The sequence below is a fragment of the Galendromus occidentalis genome, unplaced genomic scaffold (assembly GCF_000255335.2).
Source record: "Galendromus occidentalis unplaced genomic scaffold, Mocc_1.1 scf7180000077440, whole genome shotgun sequence".
Taxonomy (NCBI): domain Eukaryota; kingdom Metazoa; phylum Arthropoda; class Arachnida; order Mesostigmata; family Phytoseiidae; genus Galendromus; species Galendromus occidentalis.
In genome coordinates, this window is record NW_003805428.1 from 761,444 (window position 1) to 788,286 (window position 26,843).

At 53.0% G+C, this 26,843-nt stretch overlaps 1 protein-coding gene across 1 annotated transcript; it reads left to right on the top strand.

Annotated features, from left to right (window-relative positions):
* The first annotated feature begins 474 nt into the window (after positions 1-474).
* Positions 475-26,843, top strand: LOC100898124 (tolloid-like protein 1). Its single transcript, XM_029111430.1, has 21 exons — positions 475-556; positions 1,216-1,389; positions 1,503-1,628; positions 3,502-3,607; positions 3,694-3,736; positions 3,913-4,006; positions 11,172-11,378; positions 11,557-11,679; positions 12,280-12,428; positions 14,055-14,130; positions 14,449-14,567; positions 14,832-14,955; positions 15,085-15,245; positions 15,360-15,485; positions 15,752-15,812; positions 19,659-19,849; positions 19,985-20,050; positions 20,135-20,348; positions 25,453-25,617; positions 26,508-26,602; positions 26,679-26,843. Exons 2-21 carry the CDS (start codon positions 1,245-1,247, stop codon positions 26,841-26,843), a joined length of 2,556 nt encoding a protein of 851 aa, XP_028967263.1. The 5' UTR covers positions 475-556; positions 1,216-1,244.

Here is a 26,843-nt window from a genome sequence, read left to right on the forward strand (position 1 = left end):
TTGCTGTCGTCGTCAGAGAAAAGAACTTATCTCGTCCACCGCCCCTTGTTTTCCACGATATCCGATCTGCGGACGATGTTTGTTCGTCGAGACCGCCCTTCGTCCACTTCCATGCGGGGAACACGATCTCATGAGATTTCTTTCGAAAAAACTTCATCTTCGTGCCCTGCCGTCGTTTCCAAGGTCGATCTCATTGTTTTTGTGGCGACAGTAGATCTCTCGTCCACGTGATATCCTGGCTCAATAAGTTTCTGAGAACTCTCAAGCTTCTCAGAATCGGAGGGGTAACCCGAGATTCACGATGTTTCTTTTCAGAAAAATGAGGGACTGGAGAAAAGGGTGCCCAGCACCTTGAGGTTCCGACTGGTTCAAATTGAACGACCCTCTCGCATGCACTCGATAGCGCATTCCGAAAAGACTGCTCTCCGTTTCAGAACACGGAATTTCCACCACAAACGTTTGGAGCGAAAGCGGTCGCATAGGGCGGCCACAGCGCGTGCGGATCGCTTGTGGGATTTTGCGATAATTCCTTACGAGATTGATGCCAACTTCTCGGGTGAGTGAACTTCTTTTCCCCGCACGCTCGGTGGGATCTCTTCCCCATCAAGGTCCGTTTTCTGTCCTCTGCTCAAGCTCACCTGATAGATGACGTTCTCGATTTGTTGAGCCACCGACGGGATGCCCGAGGAATGCCTGTCCGAGGGACCGATCGAGCCTCTGATCAAGCGAACGAGCGAACGACCGACCGACAGAGCGACTGACTGGCTGAATTAATGTCTATCCTGTGCACAATAGTCGTCGCAGTAGCGAGTGTCCGAATCTGTCTCGATAATTAGGCTCAGCGCCATGAGAAAAGTCATCAATCTGGGGGTCTGCGCCGACAGCACTTGTTCGGATCCAATTAGCGTAACGGCAGCCGTTAGGTGGGCTCTCCGGCTCTATCCCCGAATGTGTGTGCGCGAATCTGTTAGTTTATTCCGTCGTCCTTTCCTTCCCTCCGCTGGGCACAGGATCACTTGCTCTAATGATTATCACTCGGAAATACATCGGCGTCATGTACAAAATCATGGGGAGCAGCAACAGCACCGAGAAGGCGAGGGACATCGAGATCAACGTGACGAGCGAGTCCCGGATGAAGCCCCGTTCATTTTCCTCACTTCTAGATTTGGGGTCGCGATTCCCCGGAAAACGAAATAAACACATTTACCGTTGCAGGAGTTCATCGGGCGCTCTTCCGCCAAGCGATGCTCCACTGGGAAAATTACACCTGCGTCAAGTTCGTGGAGCGCGAACCTCGTCATCAGCACTACATTACCTTCACGGAAAGGCCTTGTGGATGCTGTTCCTTCGTTGGCAAGAGAGGAAACGGGGGCCAAGCAATTTCTATCGGTGAGCGGCAACAAGATCTTCTATGCAAATCGGCGAATGCCCTGCTCTGCTCGTGGGAGAGTCCCGCGGTCCTCTGGACTCTGGAAGAGGATATACACGAGTCTGATTTCCAGGTAAAAACTGCGATAAGTTTGGCATCGTTGTCCACGAGCTCGGACACGTCGTGGGGTTCTGGCACGAACACACTCGACCAGACCGCGACAATCATGTGCATATCATCGATAGGAATATCATGCAAGGTGAGAGGAGGTCCATTTCGAAGTAGCCAGGTTGAAGGAGTCGGGCTTGAGAGGTGTTCGCGTCCAGGGCAGCGAGGGGGATCCCAGGAGGGGGAGAAAAATCTCCTTTCCGAAGAAACTTGGAAAGCGTCGGGAAACATCGCGTTGTGATCCGATACAGAGGCTGCCTCGAAAAACTTTCCCGCCGACGAACGCAACCTGTTCTTGGAGTCATCTCCTCTTAATCAGGCGGATGAGATGAGGTGTGAAGCTTGTTGAAGGTAGCGAGAAAGAACGAGAGTCTGTAACATAAGAAGCTGCAGTCGTCTATGACAAATGGCAGTCGGTCAACTTTCGTACCTCGAGCACTTCCACCCTTTGCAGTTCCGAGGGAAGTGGCGCTGTTCCTCAGGATCGGAGCGGGAAGTTTGCTGCTCACTCTACCCGCCCCCAAAAAGGCCTTTGTCCGTCGATTCGCTGGCTCGCTCGCTCGGTGGTCTGCCGAGGGTTGTTTGGGCACGACCGTTCGTCTAGCGACGGCTTGACGCTCAGCGAAGGAAACTCGCGGACTCTCTCATGAAAAGAGGGAGTCCTGCATCACTCCTCCTGTTTCCTCAGCGTTTGACCAAATAAGCGCAGCAACTCCCGTAATTTGCGTCGGCGTCGTCTACAAGATCTTCATATATTATTCAGAGGGATCTTTGGAGCGGATGCTGTCAAATCAGCTATTCGGGTCCCCAGAAACAAGGGGGCTTACCGTGTGGCAATCACTAGAAATATCAACTCGGAACTCAGTGAAAAGTTCGTATGGTGCTTCGACGGTCTAGTCAGTGAGAGAGCTCCTGCTGGATCGCATCTCATTCAAAATTGGCCGAAGTTTGTCGACAGCCCCAACCTCGATATTTATCCACATTCTTAGGTCCTCGCATAGCAGATCAAGAACAGGGCGACGAGTAGATGAAAAACGTTCCATCCGACCAAGAGAGACGACGGGCCAGTGGGCGTGAGGGTAGATGATGCATGCATACCGGAGAGAGGCTCAAACGTTCACGACTGTGTTCAAACGCTCTCCCTGCGACAGTGCGGTATCTGCTGCGCGTATCTTTTGCGATCTGTCGCCAGGACGGCTAACCGACGATGACATTAAATATGCGCTGGGTCCGCTGAAAATGTTGTTCAGTTGACAGCTCGTCCCCTATGCATGGAAGCAGGGAGCCGGCGGCGAGCACGAGAGGCATCAAGCATCGAGGGTCTCCGGCCCCACTCACGCTCGCGGTTGAGGAAATGTGTCAGAAAGAGAGTTTTGGCTAGTCCTCCCCGAGCTCGCTCCACTGGGCGACGATGAATAAAAGAGGCGTTCATTTATCTTGCAATGTCTTAATATGCAATGAGTTATGGGAGAGGAAGGCATTACCTTTAGGCTTTGATAGGTCGGAGTAAACCGAGGTGCTTTCGGCTGCCAAGGTGGCGTCGCTCCTGGCGGGACTCCTATTGCCGCCACTGCTACCGCAGCAGCGGCTAAGCAGAACACTCACACAATTCCACTATATGAACCAGTGAAGCAAAAGGCTCGGAGCCAATTTAGCTGATGGGACCTTCGAATACGCTCAATGCCTCCGCCGCTCCGGAGATCTCACAGTAGTAGCAGAGGACAAAAATGCTCTTCCGGCAAGCCGAGCGAACCCCTCTTAGAAAAATCAGTTCCATAGAAATCTTGTGCTTTCGCGGCACCTCTGCTATTTGCAAGTTCTCCGATTGTGCGGGGGAATTCCTTCTCGAATTCAAATCCGATCGGGAGCCGATTTTTCTCATCGAAATTCCCGCGCGTCTCATCCAGTGAGACGAGAACGGGCGCTCCCGATCCGTTTGAAAAGCTTTTCGTGATGCGTTTCAGGTCAGGAGTATAACTTCAATAAGCTCACCGAGGAAGAAGTCGGCTCGCTTGGGATGCCGTACGACTTCGATTCCATTATGCATTATGCAAGAAACACCTTTTCGAAGTGAGTCGGGACCGAACTGATGCATTGAGTGGTATCATTTGAACGCATGGCCGTCGAGTGTTTCCAAAACGATTTCTCTTCCCAAGGAGCACGCAGCTAGACACCATACTGCCTCGGGACGACTCGCCAGCTCTCCTGGCACTACAGGTGAGTATTTCACATCCGCCGAAGTGATTTCGGTGAGAAGACGTATGGAAGTGGAGCGCTCGGACTCCCGTAGACAGGTCCCGCTTCGCATCGAGTAAGATTCGCGCGTCAAGTCGAATCCATCGATCTCTGGTCGCATACGCACGGATCCATTCTAGGGACCCACACCGAGGAAACGACCGGAGATCGGTCAACGGGTTCGGCTCAGTGCCGGTGACATCGCCCAAACCAACAAGCTCTACAACTGTCCAAGTGAGTAGCATCAGCAACGTATCTTTCCTACATGATTCGGAGGGCTTGTTCCGTGGTTCCCGCCTTATGGGGATGAACTAGATCGGATCGAGGCGGCCATGCCGTAAGTCTCAGCATTCGCCAGTCGTGAGCGCCGCTCGAGAGGGAAAATTCCTAAATCAGGTGCAGTGGATCAAAGATCCTATATTTCCCAGGGCTCCATTGATTCGTTGTCATGACCATCTCCGAATCCTGCTGTTCATCAGCTCTCGGACATGACGCGCAGGAGGCGGCTAAGTCTAGGAATCCCAGATTCAAGGACTCCCGGAGCTCGGTGAAGGGCGGGAAAACCCTCATCAAGAGAAATCTGGAAGTAAAGTCCACCATTCGGCGATGAGTGCAGGGGATTACACGATCTAGAAAGAAACGTCGAAGCCCCATAGTTCCGTCAGGCCGAGATAAAACCTCGGGATTCGATGAACTTCCACGATATCGAGCCAGTCTTGAACTGCCGATTCTCAATGAAGTGTCCAATGCACCCAAAGTTGAGAATAGAGAAAGCGGTTAAGATTCCTCAGCCTTCTCAGCATCGTGAAACGAGCTCGGATGGCTCAGATTCGCACCCTCGGTGCGACTCGCTGCGATTCTCTCTACACGAGAGTGCTTCCATAGTTTCATGAGAGCGGGTGAGAAGATATCTATGATACGAACACTGAGTCTCCAGACGATCGAGGCAGTTCCGGAAGGAACTTACAGAGAGATAGAATCACTTGTCCCGAGGAATCGTCGGAGCACTTCCCATCCGTTTCCGAATGCGGTCCACAGAGCTCTCGGTGGAGCTGGCTCAACAACAAACGTCTCGTATCGAAATATTCGAAGTGTCGAGCTCGCGGACAACACGCGGCCGCTTCCGCCGCACCGAGGACGGGGCTGGCAAGACGATAATGGTCGACCTCAACCACCCGAAGGACTAGTCCTGGGATAAGCGTCATAACAATCAGCGCTATCTTCCGTAGTTAACGGCTGATGTCGACGGTCACGCCAATCCCGAACCGGGTTGAGTCATATAGGTAGGTATCCTCATTACCGCTGCCAGATCGACGACAATGAATTATGACTCACGCCTGATCGCATGAATGCGTGAGCGCAGAGATCGGATTCCTTTTTATTGTGATATCGAATGAAGTTCTCGATCTTCAGATAAAGGCTGATATATGCATTACAGCGTGAGAGGAATCGAGCCACAACAAGCGTAAACTTTTCCTCCATCCAACATTTTGGAATTTCGATGCCAATCTGGAGCCGGTGCAGCTCCGATGCTACACCAAATAGCTTTTCGAGCGGATGTCTCATACATTTGGATTCAATGAGGAGGAATTCCGAAACGCAGCACTCCGGAAGGCTTGTAACGAACTTCCGTTGTCCCGACCTCGCTCATTAGCAAATCACGAGCGATTCGCGTGTTTTGCTCCTTTCCGCTGCCGTCGTTCTGCTTGGCCTCGGCTGATATACCTAATTACACGGCGCGGAAAATGCGGAGATAAAATTCGCAGCAGTCGAGGTCACCGCTCTTGTCTACAAGTCGCTGTTCATTCACAAAAGCTCTCTCGCATGAGTTCCTCGATGCTAGCGCAAGCAACCGCCTACGGACATCGTCATTCCGTTCCACTGGCGGCTCACGGTGCTGTTGCTCCTGATTGTATTCTGTCGCAATTGCGATGATTGCAAAGATTTGAAACAAAGGGCTCTAATGTTCTTCGGAGAAAACGCCCCCGTCATCGTCGTCCCGGTAGCGGTGGTGACGCTGCTCCTGTCGTCATTGCCGTCGACGAGGACGTACAATGCGACGTTTGCGGCAATCAGAGAACAAGCAGGACAAGCGACGAGAATGAGCAGGAACGAAACTCGAAAGTCCGGTCGTTTGGGCGCAAAGGTGCGCAACGCCTTTCGGGTCGCTCCGTTCCGCTCGTGTTTGTTGTGAAACGTTTGATGGAAACTATTAGCACGGCCATTCTCCTTTGAGGTGCACGGGAGGTATTCGGCCTTCTCGATTTGTCGGCCGACCGGGAAATCGTTCACACGATCTGCTTTTGTTTCGGGCTAAAAGCGCTGCGCCCCGATTTCTTCCCCCCGTATGGAATGTCCCTTCCCCACTGGCGTAGCGTTACGCCAGTGGAGCCCGACGGTCGTTCTTCGTACCAAGTATCCGTGCTCTCATTCGTGTACAGGGAGCACCATCGGTACCGCCGTTCGCGATCAGATCGGTCTGGCTGAACACGGTCGTCAGCCCCTTGAATGAGCCTCGGCCATTCTCGATTCTGCAAATCAACAGGCGAAACGAGCGACGTCGCATCGGCGAACAGGAAAACGAGGGAAATTCTGCGAAGTTCCTTCGACGAAATGATTCAATGACATCTTCTCCCGAACTTCCTCGCCGCATGCCTTGCGAAGTTGGTGCCTCCTGCCTGATTTTGGTTCGGAGAGCCCCGGGTCGGATCTTGAGGCGCTCTCGATCGGACTGCCCGGCATTTCATTCACACGAGGCGGCGTTCACCTAGATTGCCCTACGCCATATGACTTCGGGAAGTTTTGTTGGAACGTCTTCCAATGGAATGGAACCTGCGGAAACCCCCGGCTCTGATGCTCGACATCGATCGACGCGGGCCGTCAAGTCTTGGCCCAAAAATCATCAAGCAGAGACATCATATCTGGAGCTGGATGTCCGGCTTTAAAACGTCAGAATCTGGAGGAGTTCCTATTTTTCTGCGACTATGAAGCTCTTTTTTTCCGTCCCTATTTAGGGGTTTGCGGAAGCCGAGGCTGCGTTGCACGGTTTCATTCTCCTTGGGCAACACATGCACAACGGGTTCACTGAATTTTCTTGCTCTGTATCATTGGTGCGAAAGTCTCTGTGATGATTTCCCGCTATGATAGTGGGGATTTCACGCGTCCTTTTTGAGCAGGATGGCGTCAAAAGAAGCTTCAAAGCGGAAACAATATGTATTAGTGTGTGGCATATGGGGTTCCCGTTTCATTTTGCTCCCATCAAGCACAGTCCGCGTCATTAGGCGAGACAAAAGCTGCATTTGAATATGAATCATTTCAACTCCATGATCTCATCCTTAAGTGAACAGTCCGACTTCTTGGATCTCGTTAAGCTACGCTCCAAAGCTCCACCCGATCTTCCGCTCAGACAGCATAAGCGGAAAGACCGGGCTCACGAAAAACACAAACTCTCGAGATCGCTGTCTCGGTCCGGAATGCCATGTTCCTGGAACATGTGATGTCGAGAATTTTTCCGGACCGGCTCGGTGATGATAATAGCGGAATGGAGGTCCCCTACGAATCGAGGAATTTCGTGCTGATAACGATGATAGTAGGGCCGCTCATCGGAATAACTGGACCCTCGAATTGAGGCATGGACACACTATTGATATTACGATACTGTACTCGTGAGCATTTTGCTCCGCTGAACGTGTAAGACTCGCCGAAGGTTGTCAGAATACGCTCTGCCAGTCGTCATCTGTTTGAATGCAGCGTGTGCGTGTCTAACCGACTGCATCATTGGAACGAAGTGCACCGCCGACAGCCCAGCCGCCCTTCCAACTTGGACATTTGGCCGAAAAAGCACGTCTGCGTCTATTTTCCCCCGGCTCCTCAACGCTGCCATCTCCGGTCGGTGCGTCGGAGCTGACGTGCATTGGCAGAGCTCGAAAAGCGTGCAACGCTTCCCGAGGGTTTCGACAACTCTTGAGTGTACTGCTCTCTGCTTATGGTCTTTCAGTCCTTCCGAGCTTTAAGCGTTTATTGGTCGCATTTATCGTCCTTGCAGCAGTCTGTGTTCCAGTCTTTGGAGTGACGTCGGCTTCATTTTTCCTCTCGCTCCATCCCTCTGAGTATCCTCGATTCTCGTCCCCAGTATTTCGCTCGAGAAGCGTTGGCGTATATATCCGACTTTGTCATCATAGGTTTCTCGATACCTAACCTCTTTCACTCCGCTAGTCGGATATCGACATCAGATCAAAGTTGGAGTCATGGTTCACTCGGCGCACGACATTCCTGGCGTCGAGGGGCCCTCGCGACTTGAAGTAATTCGAGCCCGCTCGATCTTGGCGCAAAGTTTCAGTCGCTCGTAAAGTTTGTCGGCTCACCCGATGCCCACCAGCCAGCGGTTCCAGGTAGCTGCCGTGTTAACTGACGGAGCTCGACGTTTGATTCGCACCTGCTGTTGCTACTCCGGAGAGGAGAAAATAAGGGTCAAAACAGAGAGAGCGCTCCAGTCAGCCTCCCGCCCGACTGCGTGCTCGCTTCCCCGCGCTTACACCTGCAACAGGGAACTCGACTCGTTGCAGAGAGGCAGAATAGTGCTGGAGGGATGGGAACACTAATCAGGAATAATGAAGCTCAGTTGACGATCTCAAGGCTGTCTGCGTTCGGCAGTTGAGCTCTGCCAGCTCTCTCGCCGTCGGCCGACCTATCGCGAACGCTCCACTCGAAATCATTGACACATGCAGGGACCGACAACTTCGAGCTGTTTGTTGCGCTCCGAACAGTATCCGATCGGGAGAACTCGGTCGCGCTCCACCCGAGAAAGGCGACTGTTGCTGAACAGCTCGGGGAGCGCTGGGAGGACGCTCCGACCTCTTGGAGGAAGTTTGGAGGAATCAGTCATCGGAGTTCCGGCATCTCGAAAGCTTCGAAGGACTCGAAATATTGATGAGTGTCGCACACAAGGGAGCTCCGATCGACAATGCATTCTTGGTCACCTGGCGGACCATTTCTTCTACGGTCAAGTCAGCCCGACGAGCCTGCTTGTGTGTCAGTTGTCAAACAGTCTCTCTCTCGCGAGCTCTCGTCCAGTCTCTCCGTTCCGTAGAATAAAGTGGCGCGCGGCGAACATTGGCGCGGAGCGGGGTCGATTGTAGCCTGGGGCGGTCCATCGTTTCTCCAATTTAGATAACTCACGCGCGCATTGAAGGCCAGGAACAGTCGGGAGTGCTAGTGGCCAGCCTAAGCGGATGGAACATCTTCTCCTACATGAAGTCTCTCCCGAACCTTTGCTCCCGCTTTCGGTCGTGTTCAATTCCCGCTGGACGTGGAAGCACAACGGAACACTCAATCCAATTTGCACAGCGACGCAACCGTTGTCCACCGTGGACTCTCTGGACCAACCGTCCCGGTCTTCGGGTCATTGCGATACCGTAAGACATTTATCTCCTCGGAATTCCACCTTTCCATTACCCGGGTGACGATCATGGAATCCGGTCTTGGCACCCGAATTTGCTCTCAGCTCAAGGCTCAATAGTGACCGAAGTACATAGTACATACTATGCCTCTCAGACGGTACACCTCGACCTGCAGCTGGAAGAGTGGGGAGACTTTTCCTATATTTTTCGCCATCCATGGCACATGAACGGATACAGCTCCGGAGTTTCCCTGCGCACTCTCAGTCAATGACGCGCAATCGTATTGTCGATCCGGTCCGAGCTTCGGGAGCCCCTAGAAATCAGGGGCGAGTCGCCATGTTCCTCCATGCCACCACCGCGTCAGTCATATCGTAATTGGGGGAACGAATCGTCACTGAGAGTGAGAAAACCTCGGTCAGACTCCGGAGTAACGATAGACTAGAGTTCGGGATGAATTTCCACGGACTCTTCCCAGCGGATGTGAACCTAAACCGCTTCATTATATTATCGCGGGATCGATTTAATCCAGTCGAAATCCGTATTTCCGCGTCTTCTCATCATTCAGAGGTCGTTCGGAGGTGTTCGAGAGTTAAACTCCGGAGTGTCGAGGGAAACACGAGAGCTCGTGCGGCTATCAGAAGTATTCTGTCCCTAGACGCCCATTAAAAGCTTTACGACTTGTAAAGGTTTCCCGCTACGGGGGAAAGCCCGACCCTCAGAGCGACCACCAGACCCCAGCTCGCTCGACTCCGGGTCTCGCGTGGTTCTCGCGTCCCTCGAGACAGAGCGTTTCAGTCGACGACATCAGCGCAGTGGCGACGACATTCTTCCGAATTGCGAGGCGGTATCGGAATGCTCCATGCATTGTTGTTCTCTGGATGTGGTCGAATGAAGTCCTCAAGCTCGCTAAACTTATTGTCGAACCAAATGGGGACAGCCGACTGACATTTTTAGACAAGGCCACTTGTTCGATGTTATCCGCGATGTATATATTTCCTGCCGGTCCGAGGTTTTTTCGTTTTGGCAAGCTGCCTCACCGGCTTAAGAAATGACGCATCGTTGCGACGCAGCGCCGCCGCCGTATTCTTCTAGATCTTTCGACGGGTACCGATGCCGTCCCTGGGGCTTTCGGCAGCTTTTTGTAAAAACTGCAATGTGTCGATGGAGGGAACGCCTCTCGTTGTGATTTTTCTCCAATCTTCCTTCAGTCTTATCTTGGGCGGGCAGAATCCCTGATCCGTTGGTTGCGTTCTACTTTCGGTGGTCTCACAAGTTGGTTGGTTCGTTCGTTCGGTCGTTCGCTTGACTGCCGTTGCCCTACCTTGGAGGGAGTTTTTTTGCTTGCGTTGCTCAGCTCGTCCTGATGATGTCGTCTTTGTCGTCAAGGCGCAAAGCCATCGGATGAACGGACGACTACGCTAACACTTGGTCTGGCCGTCAATCAGTCTCTTGCTTACTTACGTATTCTTCGAGTGAATCTCTTTTTCTTCGAGATCTTTCCACTGCCGTTGCTGGTGTCTCTTTGCTCGAATTCCTTCGTGGTGCTTTGGATGCTTGTAAGTTCGCGCCAATATATGACCCGAACGGGGAAGGGCTCGCGTCGTCTACAAAATGACATTCTTCGCAACTTTGGGTCATCCACTCACTTGACGGCCCAGTCGTTTCGTGCACTCTCCCGATGCCAGCACGCGAGCCGGTAAATACTCGTCCAAACGAATTAGGGGAAGAGCTCGTCCGTCACGGAGTGATATCTAGAAATGCGGATGAGCTTAGCACCTCGCTAAAACGAACCTCTGGAATTGGAGGGACGGTAGCAAAATTAGAAACTAGGTTTTCATCGCCATGGCGCGAATCAGAGTGATTGGGTTGATTCGCTTAGTAATATTCGTTTACCTCGGGAAAATCTTCTTCGAGAGGATCGAGTGGGGATCCTCGATCGAAATTCTGTCGCTGCGCTTTGAGCTAGTGCATCTCTTACGGGTCCACCTGATTTATTCCAGGATGCGGCCGTACGCTCCAAGGTCCCATAGGTCGTCTTTCAGCGGCAGAGTTCGAAATCGACGGGCTGTGCGAGTGGCGAATCACAGCTACTCATGGCGAGCGAATACAGCTAAACATCACGCAGATGGACATCTTCGAGACCGAGAACTGCGAAACCGACTACGTTGAGGTGCGCGACGGTTATTGGCATCAGAGCGATCTAATTGGTGAGTCTCACTCTTCTCCCGCCATGGAATCACTTCGCTAGTCCGAAAAAAGAGAGCAGGCGATTGGGTTCTTTTGACGCTCACTGAAGTTCTCGCGATATGCGAGAAATCTACGTCCCTTATGGTAGTCTTTTTTTTTGCCTCATGCGCTCTGAATAAGATTCCCCATGCGTCTCAGGTCGATACTGTGGCACCGGGACGCTACCTGACACGCTCCTGAGCAGTGGATACCGGATGACGGTGATCTACCGCACATCCAGCAACGCCAAAAAGCACTCAGGATTCGATGCAACTTACGAAGGTGAGACTCAACACATGGGAAGCGATCCCGCGAGTGGGCCCGACGAAGCTGTTCTATCGATGTATCGAGGAGGAGAGGGTTTCCAAGAACTCGTTGCTTAGCAGTTGCGTCGATCGAGATCTACGGACCCGATAACAATCTTCGAGTTGCGGGAGAAACGGAGCGCGGACGAGATAGATGCGGAACTCCGTCTGGTTTGAAGAATTAGCACCCCTCACAGAACGATCGTGGGACAGCGTGCAGGATTGGAGTCTTTCCCGCTACTCGATGAGATGTTTGCGTGCGGACTCTCAGAACTTCAATAATGGAGACTATCAATCCTCTCAGTCCTGCTGAAAGAGAAGGACAGAGGAGGGGTTGAATGAAACGTCGAGACCTCAAGTATGCGGTTGCGTATCGCTTCAAACTCAGTCTCCCCTTTCGTCTCCGCGATATCGTTTCCTGTCTCTACCGTGATTTCTTCGAGTGGAACCACTCAGAAATGAATTAAAATTACAATCTAGAAAGCCGTCTGGTCGTATGCGGTTCGACATTTGAGATCCGGACTGATGCATTTTCGGGAGAACGACAGCAAAACGAAATAACGAAATATTTCCGCAGCCATTTGTGGAGGTGAACTGAGCTTGGAGGACACCTTGGTACTGCAGAGCCCAAACTACCCCGACGAATACCGTCCCGCGAAAGAGTGCGTGTGGAAAATATCCACTGAAGAGAAATATCAAGTAGCTCTCAAGTTTCAGGCTTTCGAGGTAAGTTGTGAGGTGTCTACACTCTGATTAGCTCCACGTGCAATCGAATAACCAGGAGAGGATTCCGTATCCCTCGGCACGCCCCCACCCTCGGGGAAATAAAACCCGGACTTCGTTCGAAAGGCTTCAAGTCGTCTCAATTTTTGAGCTGTCTTACAGACATGTTTTTCCGTAGTCACCGTTGCTAGAACCCGTCGCTCTCACAGGAAAGCGGCTTGGGGAGTCTCTTTTTGGTTGCCGCACACTGCCTTACGCACAAACGGGTATTCACTTGAAGTGAAATTAAGTTCGTTGACAAACTTTTAATGCTTCGAGCGGAACGTGAGCTCGACGATAGGTGAAGCAACGCTCAGCTGAGTCCCTTCGGTTCGCCGTCGGTAAAGACCTCACGAACAAGCGATTGTTTCGACGTTCAGGATTCCCTGCGGCACAGCGCTTAGGCGAGCCTACGTTCGCAATTAGACAGTCCCGCGGCAAGCCCTATCGAGAAACACTCGGTTCGCCGAGCGTATGGGGCACCTCCGTTGACGTGGTCTCGCCGAATTTTTATACCTACCTTTTGTTACCCTCGGCCGAGCGAGTGCCGCGGCTCCCGTCAGACCTCGGAGGAAAAGGTGCGCACACCTTGGCTGCAGCGTTAGGAGCATTTTTTTGACAAGCCCCCCTCGTCCTCCACGACACAGCACTCTCGCAGTCTGGAACACGTTTTTGTGTTATTCAAGCACTCAGGAGGTCGGTCGGCCTGGGGAATGCCTCCGAGAGCAAGAGTCGGTCCGGAGAGATTCAAGAGAGTTGGAAAACTCGTAAAGGGAGTAGTGAGAGTTTCGCCGAGAATTGGCAGCACGAAATGAAATATGCTGGGAATGTCAGCGGATGTAGGACTCGCTGTTGTAGCTCAGCGTCGAGGTCTAGGAAACTTTGCGGCCTCTGACAGTTTCCACGAAGAAGTGAGAATGTCCGAAGCCTGAAAGAGAAAGAGAGAGCGCGGGGGTCAGAGCAGGCAGGGTTGCAAACTTGACCGACCGACCGACCGGACGGAGGAATGAACGCATCCAGTCCATTATTGACCGAGAAATCCGCTAGGATTCTGATGAATTCCAATCGAAGCCTTCGAAAACATCCACGCGGGATGGCGAACGATGCGGTGTCGACCCGGGGGCCGGTAGAGAGCGAGACAGGGGCTCGATGAAGGCAAGGAGCATGCCTTCTCTCAGCGTTGATTCAAGCAGCTCGGAGCGGGCATTTCAAGCAGGCCAGCCACGTCGTGCGAATCAATTGCTCTCTGGTCCCCCGAGGAAGGGAAAGAAGCAGTTTCTGTGGTCTCTGTTGGAAGCCTTTTCCTTCCACAGAGAGCCACCGAAAGGCAGGCAAGCGAACGAACGAACAGGACGCTAGCCGAAATGTCATTTCGGCACGCTATCAACTCCCTGGAGCTCGAAGCCCGGGAGATAAGGCAGATAGATAGACCGGGGGAGGGCGGGAAAACATCCGACGGAGCGACCGACAGGCAACTGGCAGATGGATACACGGCCGATCTTGAGGAGTCGGCGCTTAGACGTGCCCTATCTTCGGCACTTGATCAACAGCCGTCCTGAGATAGCGTCTGATTTGTTTCACTCCTTCCAGGTGGAGAATCACGATAACTGTGTGTACGACTATGTCGAAGTTGTCGACGGACACGATAACGATAGCCCCGTTATCGGTGAGACCACGACGCAGGCGAACAAAAAACGTCGTTTGATAAGCGTCTCTGAATACGCAGCTCTGATGGTTCCCAAGATGCGAGTCGATGCTCCCTTGACTCGATTACCCTGACTCGAGTCGGATTCCTCGGGGTGTTCGAGGACTGAGTTTTTTTTTCGTGGAATGAGTATCTCAGCACTCCACTTCGTGCAGTCCGCGGAGACAACGAGTGATGTCGTTGAGCGAATTCGGAGCATCGATATCGAGTCCCCTCGGGATGGGAAAAAAGGCTCATCCCCGCGGTGTAAGATTGAGAATATTCCGGTCATGATTGCAGGCAAGTATTGCGGCTTCAAGCTTCCCGAGGATATCCGCTCTTCAGACAACAAACTCATGCTCAAATTTGTCTCGGACTCTACGGTACAGAAGGGAGGTTTTTCCGCCACGTTGTTCAAAGTGAGTCGCCCATCAAACGTTGAAGCTGCTTCAACGGTTGGTTAAAGCTGGCTTGAGCTCCGCCTCTGAAGTTCCATCGAAGCCTAATCTCAATGGGTCGCAGGAGTTCTCCGAGGCTCCTGGCGTGCTATGGAGCTCTCTCGCGCGTTAATTTCTGATGAGTTCGAAAACAATGAGTAGATAGACGAGATTCCGGAATAAAACTTGCTCGAACAGCTCACCTCGAGGACGTTCGATTTCTAACACATGGTATCCGTCCCCCAGGAATTTGATGAGTGTGTGAATACCGATCACGGATGCGACCACATTTGCATCAACACATTGGGCGGCTTCCGTTGCGAATGCAAAATCGGTTATGAACTAAATTCCGATGGGAAAAAATGCGAAGGTAAGTTCGAACCAAACCTCCCGATCCTTCCAGACGGCTAGCGTTCCTCGCGTCGGACTCTGAACTCTGCGGAGCACGAACGGAAAACTCTTCGGAGAGTCATTCATTCGCTCTCGCCTCGCTCGACAGATGCCTGTGGTGGAGTTCTCGAAGGGATCAACGGTACCGTGACATCGCCATCCTTCCCCGACCTGTACCCGCCGAACAAAAACTGCATCTGGGAAATCGTGGCGCCTCCGCAGCACCGAATCACCCTGAACTTCACACATTTCGAACTCGAAGGAACCAACGTAAGTCTTTCACATCGTCGCTACCGTCCAGGACAAAAGCTGTCGGACTCGAAAAATCCTCGTGATGTCGAGTGTTGCTGATTCGAACGCATCTTCTTCCGTGTCTGATTGCAGCAAGAATGTGAATATGATAGCGTCGACGTGAGTTCGAGGTCGCGAGATGTCACGGTTAAGAAACACGGGATGTTCTGTGGACCTCAGAAACCTCCTTCAATAACCTCGGAAGGCAACGTGCTTCGGGTGAGTTTGACATTCCATCTTCCTGATGCTCGGCACTCGTGAAGAGCTCAGTCGTTCGTTCGTTTAGCTGGTCGGCCGCTCGACACCGAAATCCTCTAAACCGGACGCTTGGACCATTATATGTTCCCAGTAGTCTCCATAACTAGAGCATTAGCGTTATTCGGCCACAGAGCTCACGGTAAAACGGTTGTCGAGCGCTGCCTCAACGAACGTAATTCCTCAGACACCCGGAATTCCGGATAAACGTCTGCTTCCCTCTCTGACAGGTCGAGTTCAATTCGGACAACTCGGTGCAGAAGAGCGGTTTCGCAGCGGTTTTCTTCACTGGTGAGTAGAGCCATTCGACGTGAGAGGATGTCGCTAACGACGAAGGCGGAATCAGAAGCGAAAGCGTCATCGGCTCGACCGCGAGCTCTATCGAAAGGGGCGGCAGAGACGGAGCGGCCAAAAGGGTAGCGAGCCGAAACTCCTCCCCAACGCGGTACGAAGTTAGCGTCGACGCATTTCCGGAGGGTCTTCCGGTCTTTCTGCGGCTTCCGTGACAGAAAGGACGGCAGAGGGGATTCGCTCTACTGTCATTTAGCGTTTGTGTTTATCTTGAATGCTCTTGCGACTTGAAGCATCAAAAGTGACGAAATCCGTCCTTGTGACTCGTTTTCTCTGCTGATGATGATGCTTTCGTTCACAATATTTGAAAGCGTTGGGTCGCGTCGTGCCTGGGCAGCTGCGAGTCGTTTTGGGAGTTTCTCTTTAGAGATTTCGTTCCTGCGCAGGGATCGGGATACTCAGAATTTCTGCTCCGAGAAAATCATGTTCTGGATTTCTCCCGGCTCCGGAAGGCCTGACGAGACAAGGAGGATCTCCAACCTTTTTCCGGTACATGCTTTCGGATGAAGCTCCCTCACATGGGACACGAGTCTCGAAAGCTCAGCAGAGCCTGGCGTGACGAGACGGGTCGGACGGAATCAACGGCGTCATTCAGATCTCGTTACCTTTTGATTCAGGAAGTTTTTGCTTTCCTGACCTCTCGGACCCACGCAGACGAACGGCACAGAACGAGAGGCGGGGTCCGGGGTCACAACGATCAGAGCGGCGGCAGCAGCAGCAGCAGCAACACGCCTGGGTTGGGGAAGAGGGAGGGAAGCAACAAGCCCTAATGAAGGGCTTGAAAGCGGAACAGAGAATCCAAGATCCGCGCTCGCACAACATTTATTACACTGGAGTTCATGAGAAGAAGAGGGACGTGGAACGGGATTATTTTTGCCCTCCCGAAGGAACAAATCGGCCCGAACCCTTGCCGTTTTGAGCGACACTCCCAGCCAAGTCATTAGAGTTTCGAATCCATCGCCAGTCCTTTGCTCCGCAAGTCGTTACAGATCAACGAAGATTAGCGAATTCTCCGACCCTAATTTATAATTGATTGCAATCATCCGACTTGCTAGACCCCAGAGCGCTTCTTTGAGACTTCGAGACTAAACCACAGTGCAGGAGAAACCCATGTTTCCCGGGACTCTGAGAAGTTGCTCGAAGCCGCCGAGTCCTCGGTGAGCAATCTTTTGGCCGGACTGGCTTGCGTCCAAGTCGATGAGGCAGATTCCCACGGCCTTCCCGAACCACGAGTCATCAGTCAATCAGTCACTGTTCCATCCGTCTCCTTATCCCAGCCCGGGGAGCCCCTCACCGCCGAAGTCCACGCTTCGTCCCACTTGTGGTGTTTCTGCTTGCCGAGAGACGATCCCTCATTTCTCGAGTGAGTTCAACACCACCGCGGCGGAGAAGAAAAAAACGCCTGTGCCTTGCGTGGATGTACGTCTGAATCTGCTTGTCCCGCCGACGACCCAAAACCTTCCACTCGGATGACTTCCACCGTCGTCGTTGTCGCGTCGGCTCCTCCACTTCACGTCCTGGATATTCCAAGCAAGCCAGCCAGCGAGCGACCGAGCGACCAGCCAACTGATCTACCGACCGGCGGACCGAGCGACCGAGACAGGACGAGCGACCGAGGACTCGAGTACTAGTGATTGGATTTGCTGCGAAATTCGGGCCCCGCTGTTTAAGCTCGCGCGTGACGTCGCCGACGGTAGGGACCCTCACTCACTCACAGGCGGCGGGTCTCCGTCGAGCTGACGCGGCGTTTTGTTCGGGGCAGAGCGACATTGGTGAAACCTTGCCCTGTAGCTGCTGCTTTCACCGACGTCGTTCTTCCCACGCGTTCCACGGGCCGAATCGTCCCGAGGGTTCCGCCGCCGGAATATATACGCAGTCACATACATATATGCAGGACGTCACCCTTCTATTCGATCGACCCACCCGACCTCAGATATGTAGAGTCATGAGTTGACACACAGATTTAGAGGCAAGGCCTACACATTCGGCATAAATACATCTATGCACGCCTGCGCAGCCTTTATTAAAGAAACGGCCATACCGCCACCGGACATGCGGGGGGCTTGGAGGCTGTTGCTCGGCGGCTCCGAATCAGGACCCTAAAGCAGGACCGCGACCCTGGTCTTCTGACGACCAGCGGGCTTGGATACGACCATCGTCATTGGGACGTACGTTCGCCCTGTCTTTGCGGGGCTCTCTCGAAGCCGCAAAGAGATCGTCAGGCCGCCGCCGCCTTGCCAGTACTACGAGCGCCATCGCCGTGTGACGTATGGCGTGCTTCCTAAGCATATATATCTCATGTCTTACGTCGGCGTGCCCAACCGTCCCCCCGCAAGCCAGCCAGCAACCCTAGCGGCTCGAACAGGCAACGAGCGGCTCTCCATATACACGCACTCCTCGTCGACGGCCGTTATGTATGATGTCTCCGCAAGTTTCCTTAGCCGCTCACACTTGTGTCGTATGTTCTGTTGTAGAGAGGAGCGTGCTATTCAGAGAGGGAAAAAGCCTGCCGAGGTGAGACTCGTAAAAACCTGAGCGGAAACCCACCGGCGGATCGCGTCTCCTGAGATCATCTCGCTCTCACTGGGTCGGGGCGGAATTCCGCGGCGGATCGCGTATACATTTTCCCGATTCTCCATTCCCCCCCCCCCCGCTCCTACCCCAGCCGGGCTTTCGCTAGGTCTCGCGGTGCGTGGGGCGGGCGCGGCTTCATACCGACCGATTTCCCCTTCGGAATGTCTGGCGGATGCTGCCGAAAACTGATCAGCTTCCCCCGAAAGTCTGTCGGCGACAAGGAAGGGGATCGTAAGGAATCAGAAGCGGTAGATAATGTCGGGGTGGTTAGAAGGGCGAGGCAGCGGAAGAGCGTCGACGAGAAGATCGAGCGACCCAGTTGGACTGGGGAGCCATCTGCACTCTAGTCACCGAGCGAATGGAGGCAACCAGGGTGGTTTGCTGACTGGATGGCGGCAAGAACACTCATTCAGATGGAGATGTCCCATTACCAGGTTGTTCGATCCACCGCAGAAGGGCCGTGGCATCATCGGATGCTCGTAATCACCACAGCGACGACGTCAGATAACATGGCAAGAAAACGAGGAGCGGAGCAGGAGGGGCAGGGGGTTTGAGGATGGGGGCAACTGGAGGAACGACTGGGGCTCTGGGAACAAGAAAAAATCGAGATCGCGGTGAGGGATTTGGAAAACGTTAAGGCAGGGAGAGCGTGCATCAAAAATGTGGGTTCCGTCGTTCTCGAGCAAGAACGAAACGGATGGGAAGTTCCCTCCGACCAGAGGAGAAGCGGAAAAGGCACGATCACAGACCCTGGTGAATTCACCGCCGGTGATCAGAAGCGCATTGGAAATAACGACGATCGAATCGCATCGCTGAGGGCTTCTCCTTCGACTGCAGAATATTGCGGAAGGCTACGGGCATCCTCCCGCATCCGTGAGTCATCGGTCTCGTGCGAATGCCGCCCGTACAGAATCGACGGCGAACGCCGTTTTTTAGGCCGTCGTCGTTCGCGTCACTCTGGCCTTCGGCTTCATTATAATGTCTCGTTATTATAGATGTGCTGTCCGCGTCCTTCACTCCGCCAGGCTTCGATGGAGTCTCGCAGTTTATGACGCTGTTCATGACGACGACGCTGCCGCCGTTCGTCCCATCCAGAGTTGTTCATGAGCCTGACGAGTAATGGACTCCGGCCATCTGAGGCAGGAGATGGTCGCCCCGGCTTCCTGATATTTTTTGATTGACATTTTCCTATTCTTTCCCCCCCCCCTGAAGACAAAGACGAGTGCTCGACCAACAACGGTGGTTGTCAACACATCTGTCGGAACACAATTGGTTCGTATCAGTGTGCGTGTTTCAACGGCTTCGTTCTCCACGCCAACGGTCACGACTGCAAGGAAGGCACCTGCATGCATCACGTCCTGTCTCAACAAGGCGGTGAAGTCATCTCCCCGAATTACCCGTTGGTGAGTCGCGATCGTCGAAAGATCCCGTCGAGCTCACTCGGCGGTGACTTTTAAGAACTCCTTCCGATCGGCACTCCTACGATTCGAGAAAAACGAATTAGCATAACCGGTTCTGACTTTCGGAAATTGTTCCAGGAATACCCAACAAAGAAAGAGTGTGCGTGGCTCTTCTCTACTACGCCAGGACATCGATTGAAATTGGTTTGTACCTTCGAAAAAAGTTTCCTGCCGCCAACAAGACACCCTGGACTCCCTTACACAGAATCTCCCATTTTCTTGTCGTAGGAGTTCGACGACTTCGAATTGGAGGCGCATCAAGAATGCTCGTATGACAGCTTGTCGGTGTTCGATGGAGAAAACACAGATTCCTCTTCCTTGGGAATATTTTGCGGAGCTAGAGCTCCGCATCCACTGCTGTCGTCAAGCAACAAAATGTACCTCGTATTCAAGTCAGATGGAACCGTCAGCAGAAAAGGCTTCAGAGCGCGTCACTCAACAGGTATGCACGAACTCAGATCCCACGTCGCGCAGGCGGCGTACCAGTGTTCCACAAACAGCATTCCCGCGAGAAAGAGAAACCTACTCGATTCATCACTGAAAATCTCCGAGAGGGAAGAAGCGACATCATCTGATCGATGGGCTTACGCCTTGTCGACGACTTCGGAGCTCTCCGGCCTGATGATGATCAAATAGTTCGCGAGGCTTCCGGGCTTTCTTGGGGTACAATCTCAGGGACCACAACCCAGGGACCACAATCGGCCCGCGGTCTGACGATCAAGCGATCGACAGCTCGGAATCCAGAGGCCAGGTGTGCCAGTCTGTTCGTTTTTGCTGCCATTCGCCGTGTACCTGTTAACAGCTCATCCGCTCCTCTCAATCCGCCAAGACGGCGGTACCAATTGACCACATCTGCTACGTCACCCTTTTCTTCCAAGCGAAGTGTTCGGTGGACTGGCCGCTTGGCTTTTAGCTCAATACCACTTTCTCCTCTGTCCACAGTGCTGCCGCACAAGCGGTGGCGGCGGTGGCAGCAGCTCCGGTTTAATAGTCCGTTGGCCTCGAGGCGACGCAACTTGAATGGAGTCTGTTAGCACGCCCTCTCTTCCACTCACTCTATCACTCACTCACTCGGTCGGTCGGTCGTGTGCTCCCACGGCTCCTCACTACCGAAAATAAAAGCTCCGCTGAATTTCCTCATAGTTTTCCGTCGGGAGGATACTTCCGACGTTGAGTTCCCTCACGCAGGTTTTTGTGTTCTCCGCTCGCGGGGACATTTGCATACCCATATTTGAGAATGTTCCGTCTTGGATCATGAACACAGCCGAGGAGAGATGGGGGAGTGGAACGAGGGGAAAAGGGAGAGAGAAGGGATTTCAAAGAGGGGAATAGGTCTGTACGGATCAGCTTAATGAGAGCTTTGCCTCAAGTGAGCCGCAATCACCATGCCTCGGTCGACGGAAATCTGAATATTCACGTCATTGCGGATGAGAGCGAACGGCGAAGGAGACACGCTCCGGGGAGACTCGAGCTCGGGAACACCCAGCGAAGTAACACATGCGAGCGAACAAACAAAGAGCTAGTTTCGAGGATGAGAAAACACTTCCAATCCACAACGCAACAAAGCGAGTCTCGAGAGCGGGCTCGAGACCGGGTGCATATCCAACTTCGGAGAGCTTCGACACGGAGCGAAAGTTTTCTTATACCTTGCCGAAACGCATTCTTCTTCTAGCTGATGGGGAGAGGCGAAACTCGATGTGACTCCATGTCAGAGCACGCAGTCCTACGGGGACGGCGGAGAGTGGAGGCGAATTTCGCTCGAAAGCTCCGAATCTTTCCCCATCGACTTACTTCGTCCTTTTGTCCTCAAGGGTCTGCTCTTCTCGGAGACAAGGACGGCTCCGAAGTGAGTTGCCTGGTAGCCTTTGGGTGGTTGCAAAAAGGCGAGCGATTACTCTAATTCAATTAGACGTTGTACCGAAAGCGCAAGCAGGAGCAAATAAGCCAGCCAGACAAGGAAGTGGGGAACCGAGAGCAGGAAGAAAAGACGGTCCCGGGGCTCTTCACGCGGCGACCGGGCTCTCGACGACTTGCGAACCTCTGCAACATATGATAACAACAGTTTGTGATTAGAGCAGAAGAGCTGGTTTCCTACAAGAAAACATGGAATGCTTATCAGAGAGGAGTGTGTTCATGTTGTCGGTCGGTTCCTTGCTCCGCGCGGTGCTCCATCGTTGTTCCTTTGTTTCGACACGCGTCAGCAGCTTGTCCAAGCGTACGAGCGAAAGAGGGCAAATGAAACGAAATATGCATTTGTATGCTCGGCTGTTGAGTTATCCCACTCACTCTCAGCTCTCCAGATTCCGTATTTGACAAACGCTTCTCGCGAACTCGCCTATCGTCGAAGACTTCCCGCTCCCCGGGTTCCCGAGTCCTCCGGAACAGCGCATGGGGGTATTTGGCAAATCGATCGGAAGCCTAACTTGACCATGGGCTCATTCCCTCCGAAGTAATCCGAGTGCCCCACGTGCACCGCTGCGCTCAATGGTACCTATGTATGTTCGTCCGACCAGCCGCCAGCCAGGAGGTCGAACGAGCAGCAGGCTGACTAGCGATCGTTGGCGAACACTGCGCCGTTCTCTTTTGAGCGACGGGGCTGGTTGCACAGTTTTTTGTAAGAGTCGAAGCGAACCGACGAGCCCACCCCGCTTCGAGAACGCCGCCCCGAAAAGGAGACCGCGGATGCGAGACATCTAGCCAGCGAGCAGGTCCCTGAGTCAGAACTTCCTAGTCCCGCGCAAGAACTGGAGGAGACAGCGACCGAATGCGTTCTCAGCACCCGCGTCCTTCGTGGGCAGGAGAATTCCTACGATCCGATCGACTCTCTTGGACCGGAGCCGTCGGCGGAATCCCTATCTTGTGAATTTTAAGCTCATAATCAAGCGTGCTCCCCGGAGACGTTCTTTTCCTGTTTGGGAATATTTCCTTGGGATTTCGGCCAATGTATGCTGCACACCGTTGTCTTGTTGGCGGTCCCGAAAGGGTCGAGGAGGAGCTTCGACGGACCTGAGGAGCGAGTCAGGACAAAGTGAATCGCGCGATGAAGAAAACTTGCATCTCGAATCCGTCGCTCGAGGAAGGCGCGGACAGAGCACGTCGGGAAGGAACACGAGCGGAGACGTTGCCCCACTCGGATATTGAGCAATAATACGGCATCGGCGAACAGCCGGAGGTTTTACGTCGGCAGTCGCCGCAGCGGATTCGTATTACGGTCCCGAGCTTAATAATTCCGGGCTCATTTTTTCTCGCTTAGACCGCTCGATGAGCTGAATAAATCGTTCGCCTCCTAAGGGGCTTAAGCAAGCTACCGAAGCAAGCCGGGCAGCTACCGACAAATTGAGATTGATAGTGGATTGATGCATGGATTCATGGATTTTAGAAATACCAATGGATAGGATGGATGAGAGGGGCTCCGAGCTTAACCTGCTTTTGTCAGTCTTCCGACGGAGCCCCGAGCACGGAACAGCGAACCTTCCAACGAGGTTCGACCTCGGTGCCTCATCCCGAATTCAGTCGATAGTGAGGGAGCGAACGAGACCAGATAAGTAGGTCTACTTGTGTATCAATCAGCGTTCACCGTCATCAGTGCACATATCGGACTGTGAGAGAGATTCGGTAGGGCTGTACAACTACACACAGTTTCCAAGACTTTCGGCACCCTCGTCGATCCACAGGCATTGCGTGGGAAATGATCAGCTGGGCGTGAGACTAATATACATACTGATTTCCCGAGTTGACGACGAAAAATCTCGGCAGAGGATTTTCTTCGCTACGACGCGCCAAATTCTATTCGACCCCATACAATTTTTATGAGCACACTCTCGCCTGACGAAAACTAACGTTGTTAACGCACCGAACGACGACCTGTCGTCTTCGGACCGGAGTTCCGTCCCTTGTTAGCGGAACACTTTGGCTTCCCCAACGAAGCGTCCCAATTGACTTTGGGAGATTCTAATGGCTCACGCCGGAACATGAGCAGAAGCCTGAACATCAATGGGAGCTACTCACAGGATTCTCCTAACGACGAGGGGAAAAGCTTCGAAAATATCGATTGGACGGCAGAATCCGGCGGATATTCGAGCGGCACTGCTCGTCACGACAATTCGATTTGATCGATTTCGCGATCCCGTTCCCGGAAATCGCCTCGAACCCAGGGGTCGGTGGTACTGATCGTGAAAGTGTATCTACCTTCGTTGCTGTCTCGAATGACGAGGCATCTACTACGGAGAGTCGCTAGAGGACTCGCAACAAGCATCGACGGGAACACACGGTGCCGGGGAAACAGCCCTCGCGCGGTATGGTACGCGGGACCGCGCTGGTAGATTTGCTCGCTTGGTCTCGCGCGAAACGCCAGGAAATACTCCTTGCTCCAATGGTTCTGCGTCCCCTCTGTGGATTTTCCTCTTTTCACTTCAACCACATCCCGGGGTCCACCGAGCCAGTCACGACTACAGCGGGTTGGGGAAAAGGGATGAATGGGCTGAGCGGGAGGGAATGGGAGTGGGTCGAGAGGAAAAATAAGCGACAGGGGAGGAATGGCGGGACCAGTCAAAAAAGTATTTCGAAACCCCTCAGAGTTCCAACATCTGTTTTTCCTTTGCTCTCTGGCAACGTCACGGGGAGCACGCTTATCCATTCGTTTGCTCCCCCACCGGCTATCCTCCAGTTGTTGTTGTGGTTGCCGTTCTGATGCTTGTCGCGGCGTTCCCGTTGTTGCGAGGGGCTACTGACTGACTAGACGTTCGGAGCTGTTTACCTCGGATCCAAGTTATGAGATTCGCGACATTTTGTAGTAAGAGGAGGTGCTCCACCGAACTCGACCAGCGCTCACAGATTTGTCTCTATCTTCACCACTGTCGGGACTCCCGAATTCTAGAGGTCGAGTATCGCGCTGGAAAACTCTTCTCCGCAGACAGAAGAACCGGAGGCGTTCAACGAACCGAGGTTAGCTTGCAGCAAGCGAGAAAGCGTTTCGAAGTTCCTTTCTGTGCTCCTCGGATGAGCGCCCGTCTGAAAGACGACGGCCGGGGTGATCGCACACTCCTGAGGAAAAGAGGAGCTGGGAGGGAAACTCGAGGAGAGGCGTCGTGGATGATAGTAGGCGGCGGAGACAACGAGGGAGCAAACAAGTAGGTAACCTATTCCATGGAACGGGCGTCTCGGAATTCAGCGAGGTTTGCGGTGCAGCAGAAGGCAGGTTTCCACGGCCAAGTATCTCATCGGAGACTCCGAGCGGGCGTCTCTAATGTTCCCGATCGTGGACACCGATTGGAGTCCGTCGGATGGAGTCGATGCGCGGGCGCTTCGAACATCTGCGCTCCATAGGTGTCCAGCTGAACAAATTCACATGGTACCCGCCAGGGAGGAGATATCTTCGCTCCTCCGGAGCGCGTACCTATGAGTTCCAGGGCGGAACTCAGTGTTTCAGTCGACATCGCTCCGATTTCACGCGGCCCGCATCGAAGTGCGACATACGAGAGACCGTCGTACATCAGATCCATGCAAATATCTCACAATAATCGGAAATCGTTTCTATTTGTTCGCAGTGTGCGGAGGGCGCTTGTCAGCGAAATCAGTCATCCAACATATCTATTCTCACACAAAATACGGCGACGCGAATTACGGCAATGGAGCCGAATGCGACTGGCTTATAGAGGCGGAGGGGAGTCAAGGACTCGTGCACCTGCAATTCGTCGCGTTCGAGCTCGAAGGTAAGAAAAACTATGAAGATGTTCAATTCAGAATCATATCCGAACGGGAGGTCCGAAATCCGTTGTGATTCCCGATCATCTCAGAGGTTGGGACAGTGGAGGCACATCCCTGAAGGTGCGAAAGGAGCTCTGCAGGAGTGTTTTGAGTTTCCGTGTATCTCCGACAAATAGAGACGTTCCACAATCAGATTGCGGTGGAGTCTTCCCGCTCTCGGGAAGGGAATGGTGCCAGTATGCCGCCGTCTTCGCCATCTCGATATTTGTAGAACAAGAGAGGAATTCGACACTTGCTTTTGTCGCGCCTCCCCTGACAATAGCGACAGCAACAACAATAACTAGAGACGCCCGCGGCGTTTCGATAGAAAAGCTCTTTTCATTCCAAATTGCGTTTCTCTCTTCTCGCGTGAAACCCTCTTACCCAAGTCCTATCGGCTAGCGCGGCCGTCATGGCTGTGTTCAGCATCGGGTTTCGCGTGCTGTCCGCCTTCCCTCGGCGAGAAGCACGCGTCTCGGCTGCTCCGAAAAGAGTGAATGAGAAGTAAGAGCCCTCGGTTCCGCTGCTCTCTGAGCGTACTTTCCGTGCTTCAGAAGTCGAGACTTCGACTCCACCAAAGAACGGAAGTCTTTGAGCATTTCATCGATCAATAATTTTTCTTCTCGCTACCACCGAAGTGTACATACAGAATATTTTATCACAGTATATAGAATGTGCGAGGGCCTCGGGAATCGAACCGGGACTTTCCCGCCCTCAACTCACGGCCATTACGCGGGTATCGATGATTTCACCTCGTCCTGCGCAAGTCGAAGGTTATATGCCACGAGCTCCGACCTGCGGCCGAGCTCAGCTATCTTTGGAATGAGGGAGTCGTCTCAAATAATAGGTCTTGCAGGTGACAGCCCCATCGATTGCGGATACGATTCGTTGACGGTGTTTGATGGATATGACGATTCGAATCCTCCTGTTCAGGTTTATTGTGGGAACAAGGTAAGAATTATTCCATGTCCGAAGGCCGGACGCAACCGATGATGATTTCGAGCACTGATCTTCTCGTTTCCCATAGGTTCCATCAGATGTCGTCTCAACGGGACCAGCGTTACTACTGCGCTTCAAGACAGATGATAACATGAACGCGAAAGGCTTCTCATTATCATACTCCCTGGAGTCCAGCACTAATAATATATCAACGGGTCTCACCAGGATCTCACTCAAACCCCCTGTGTTCTGA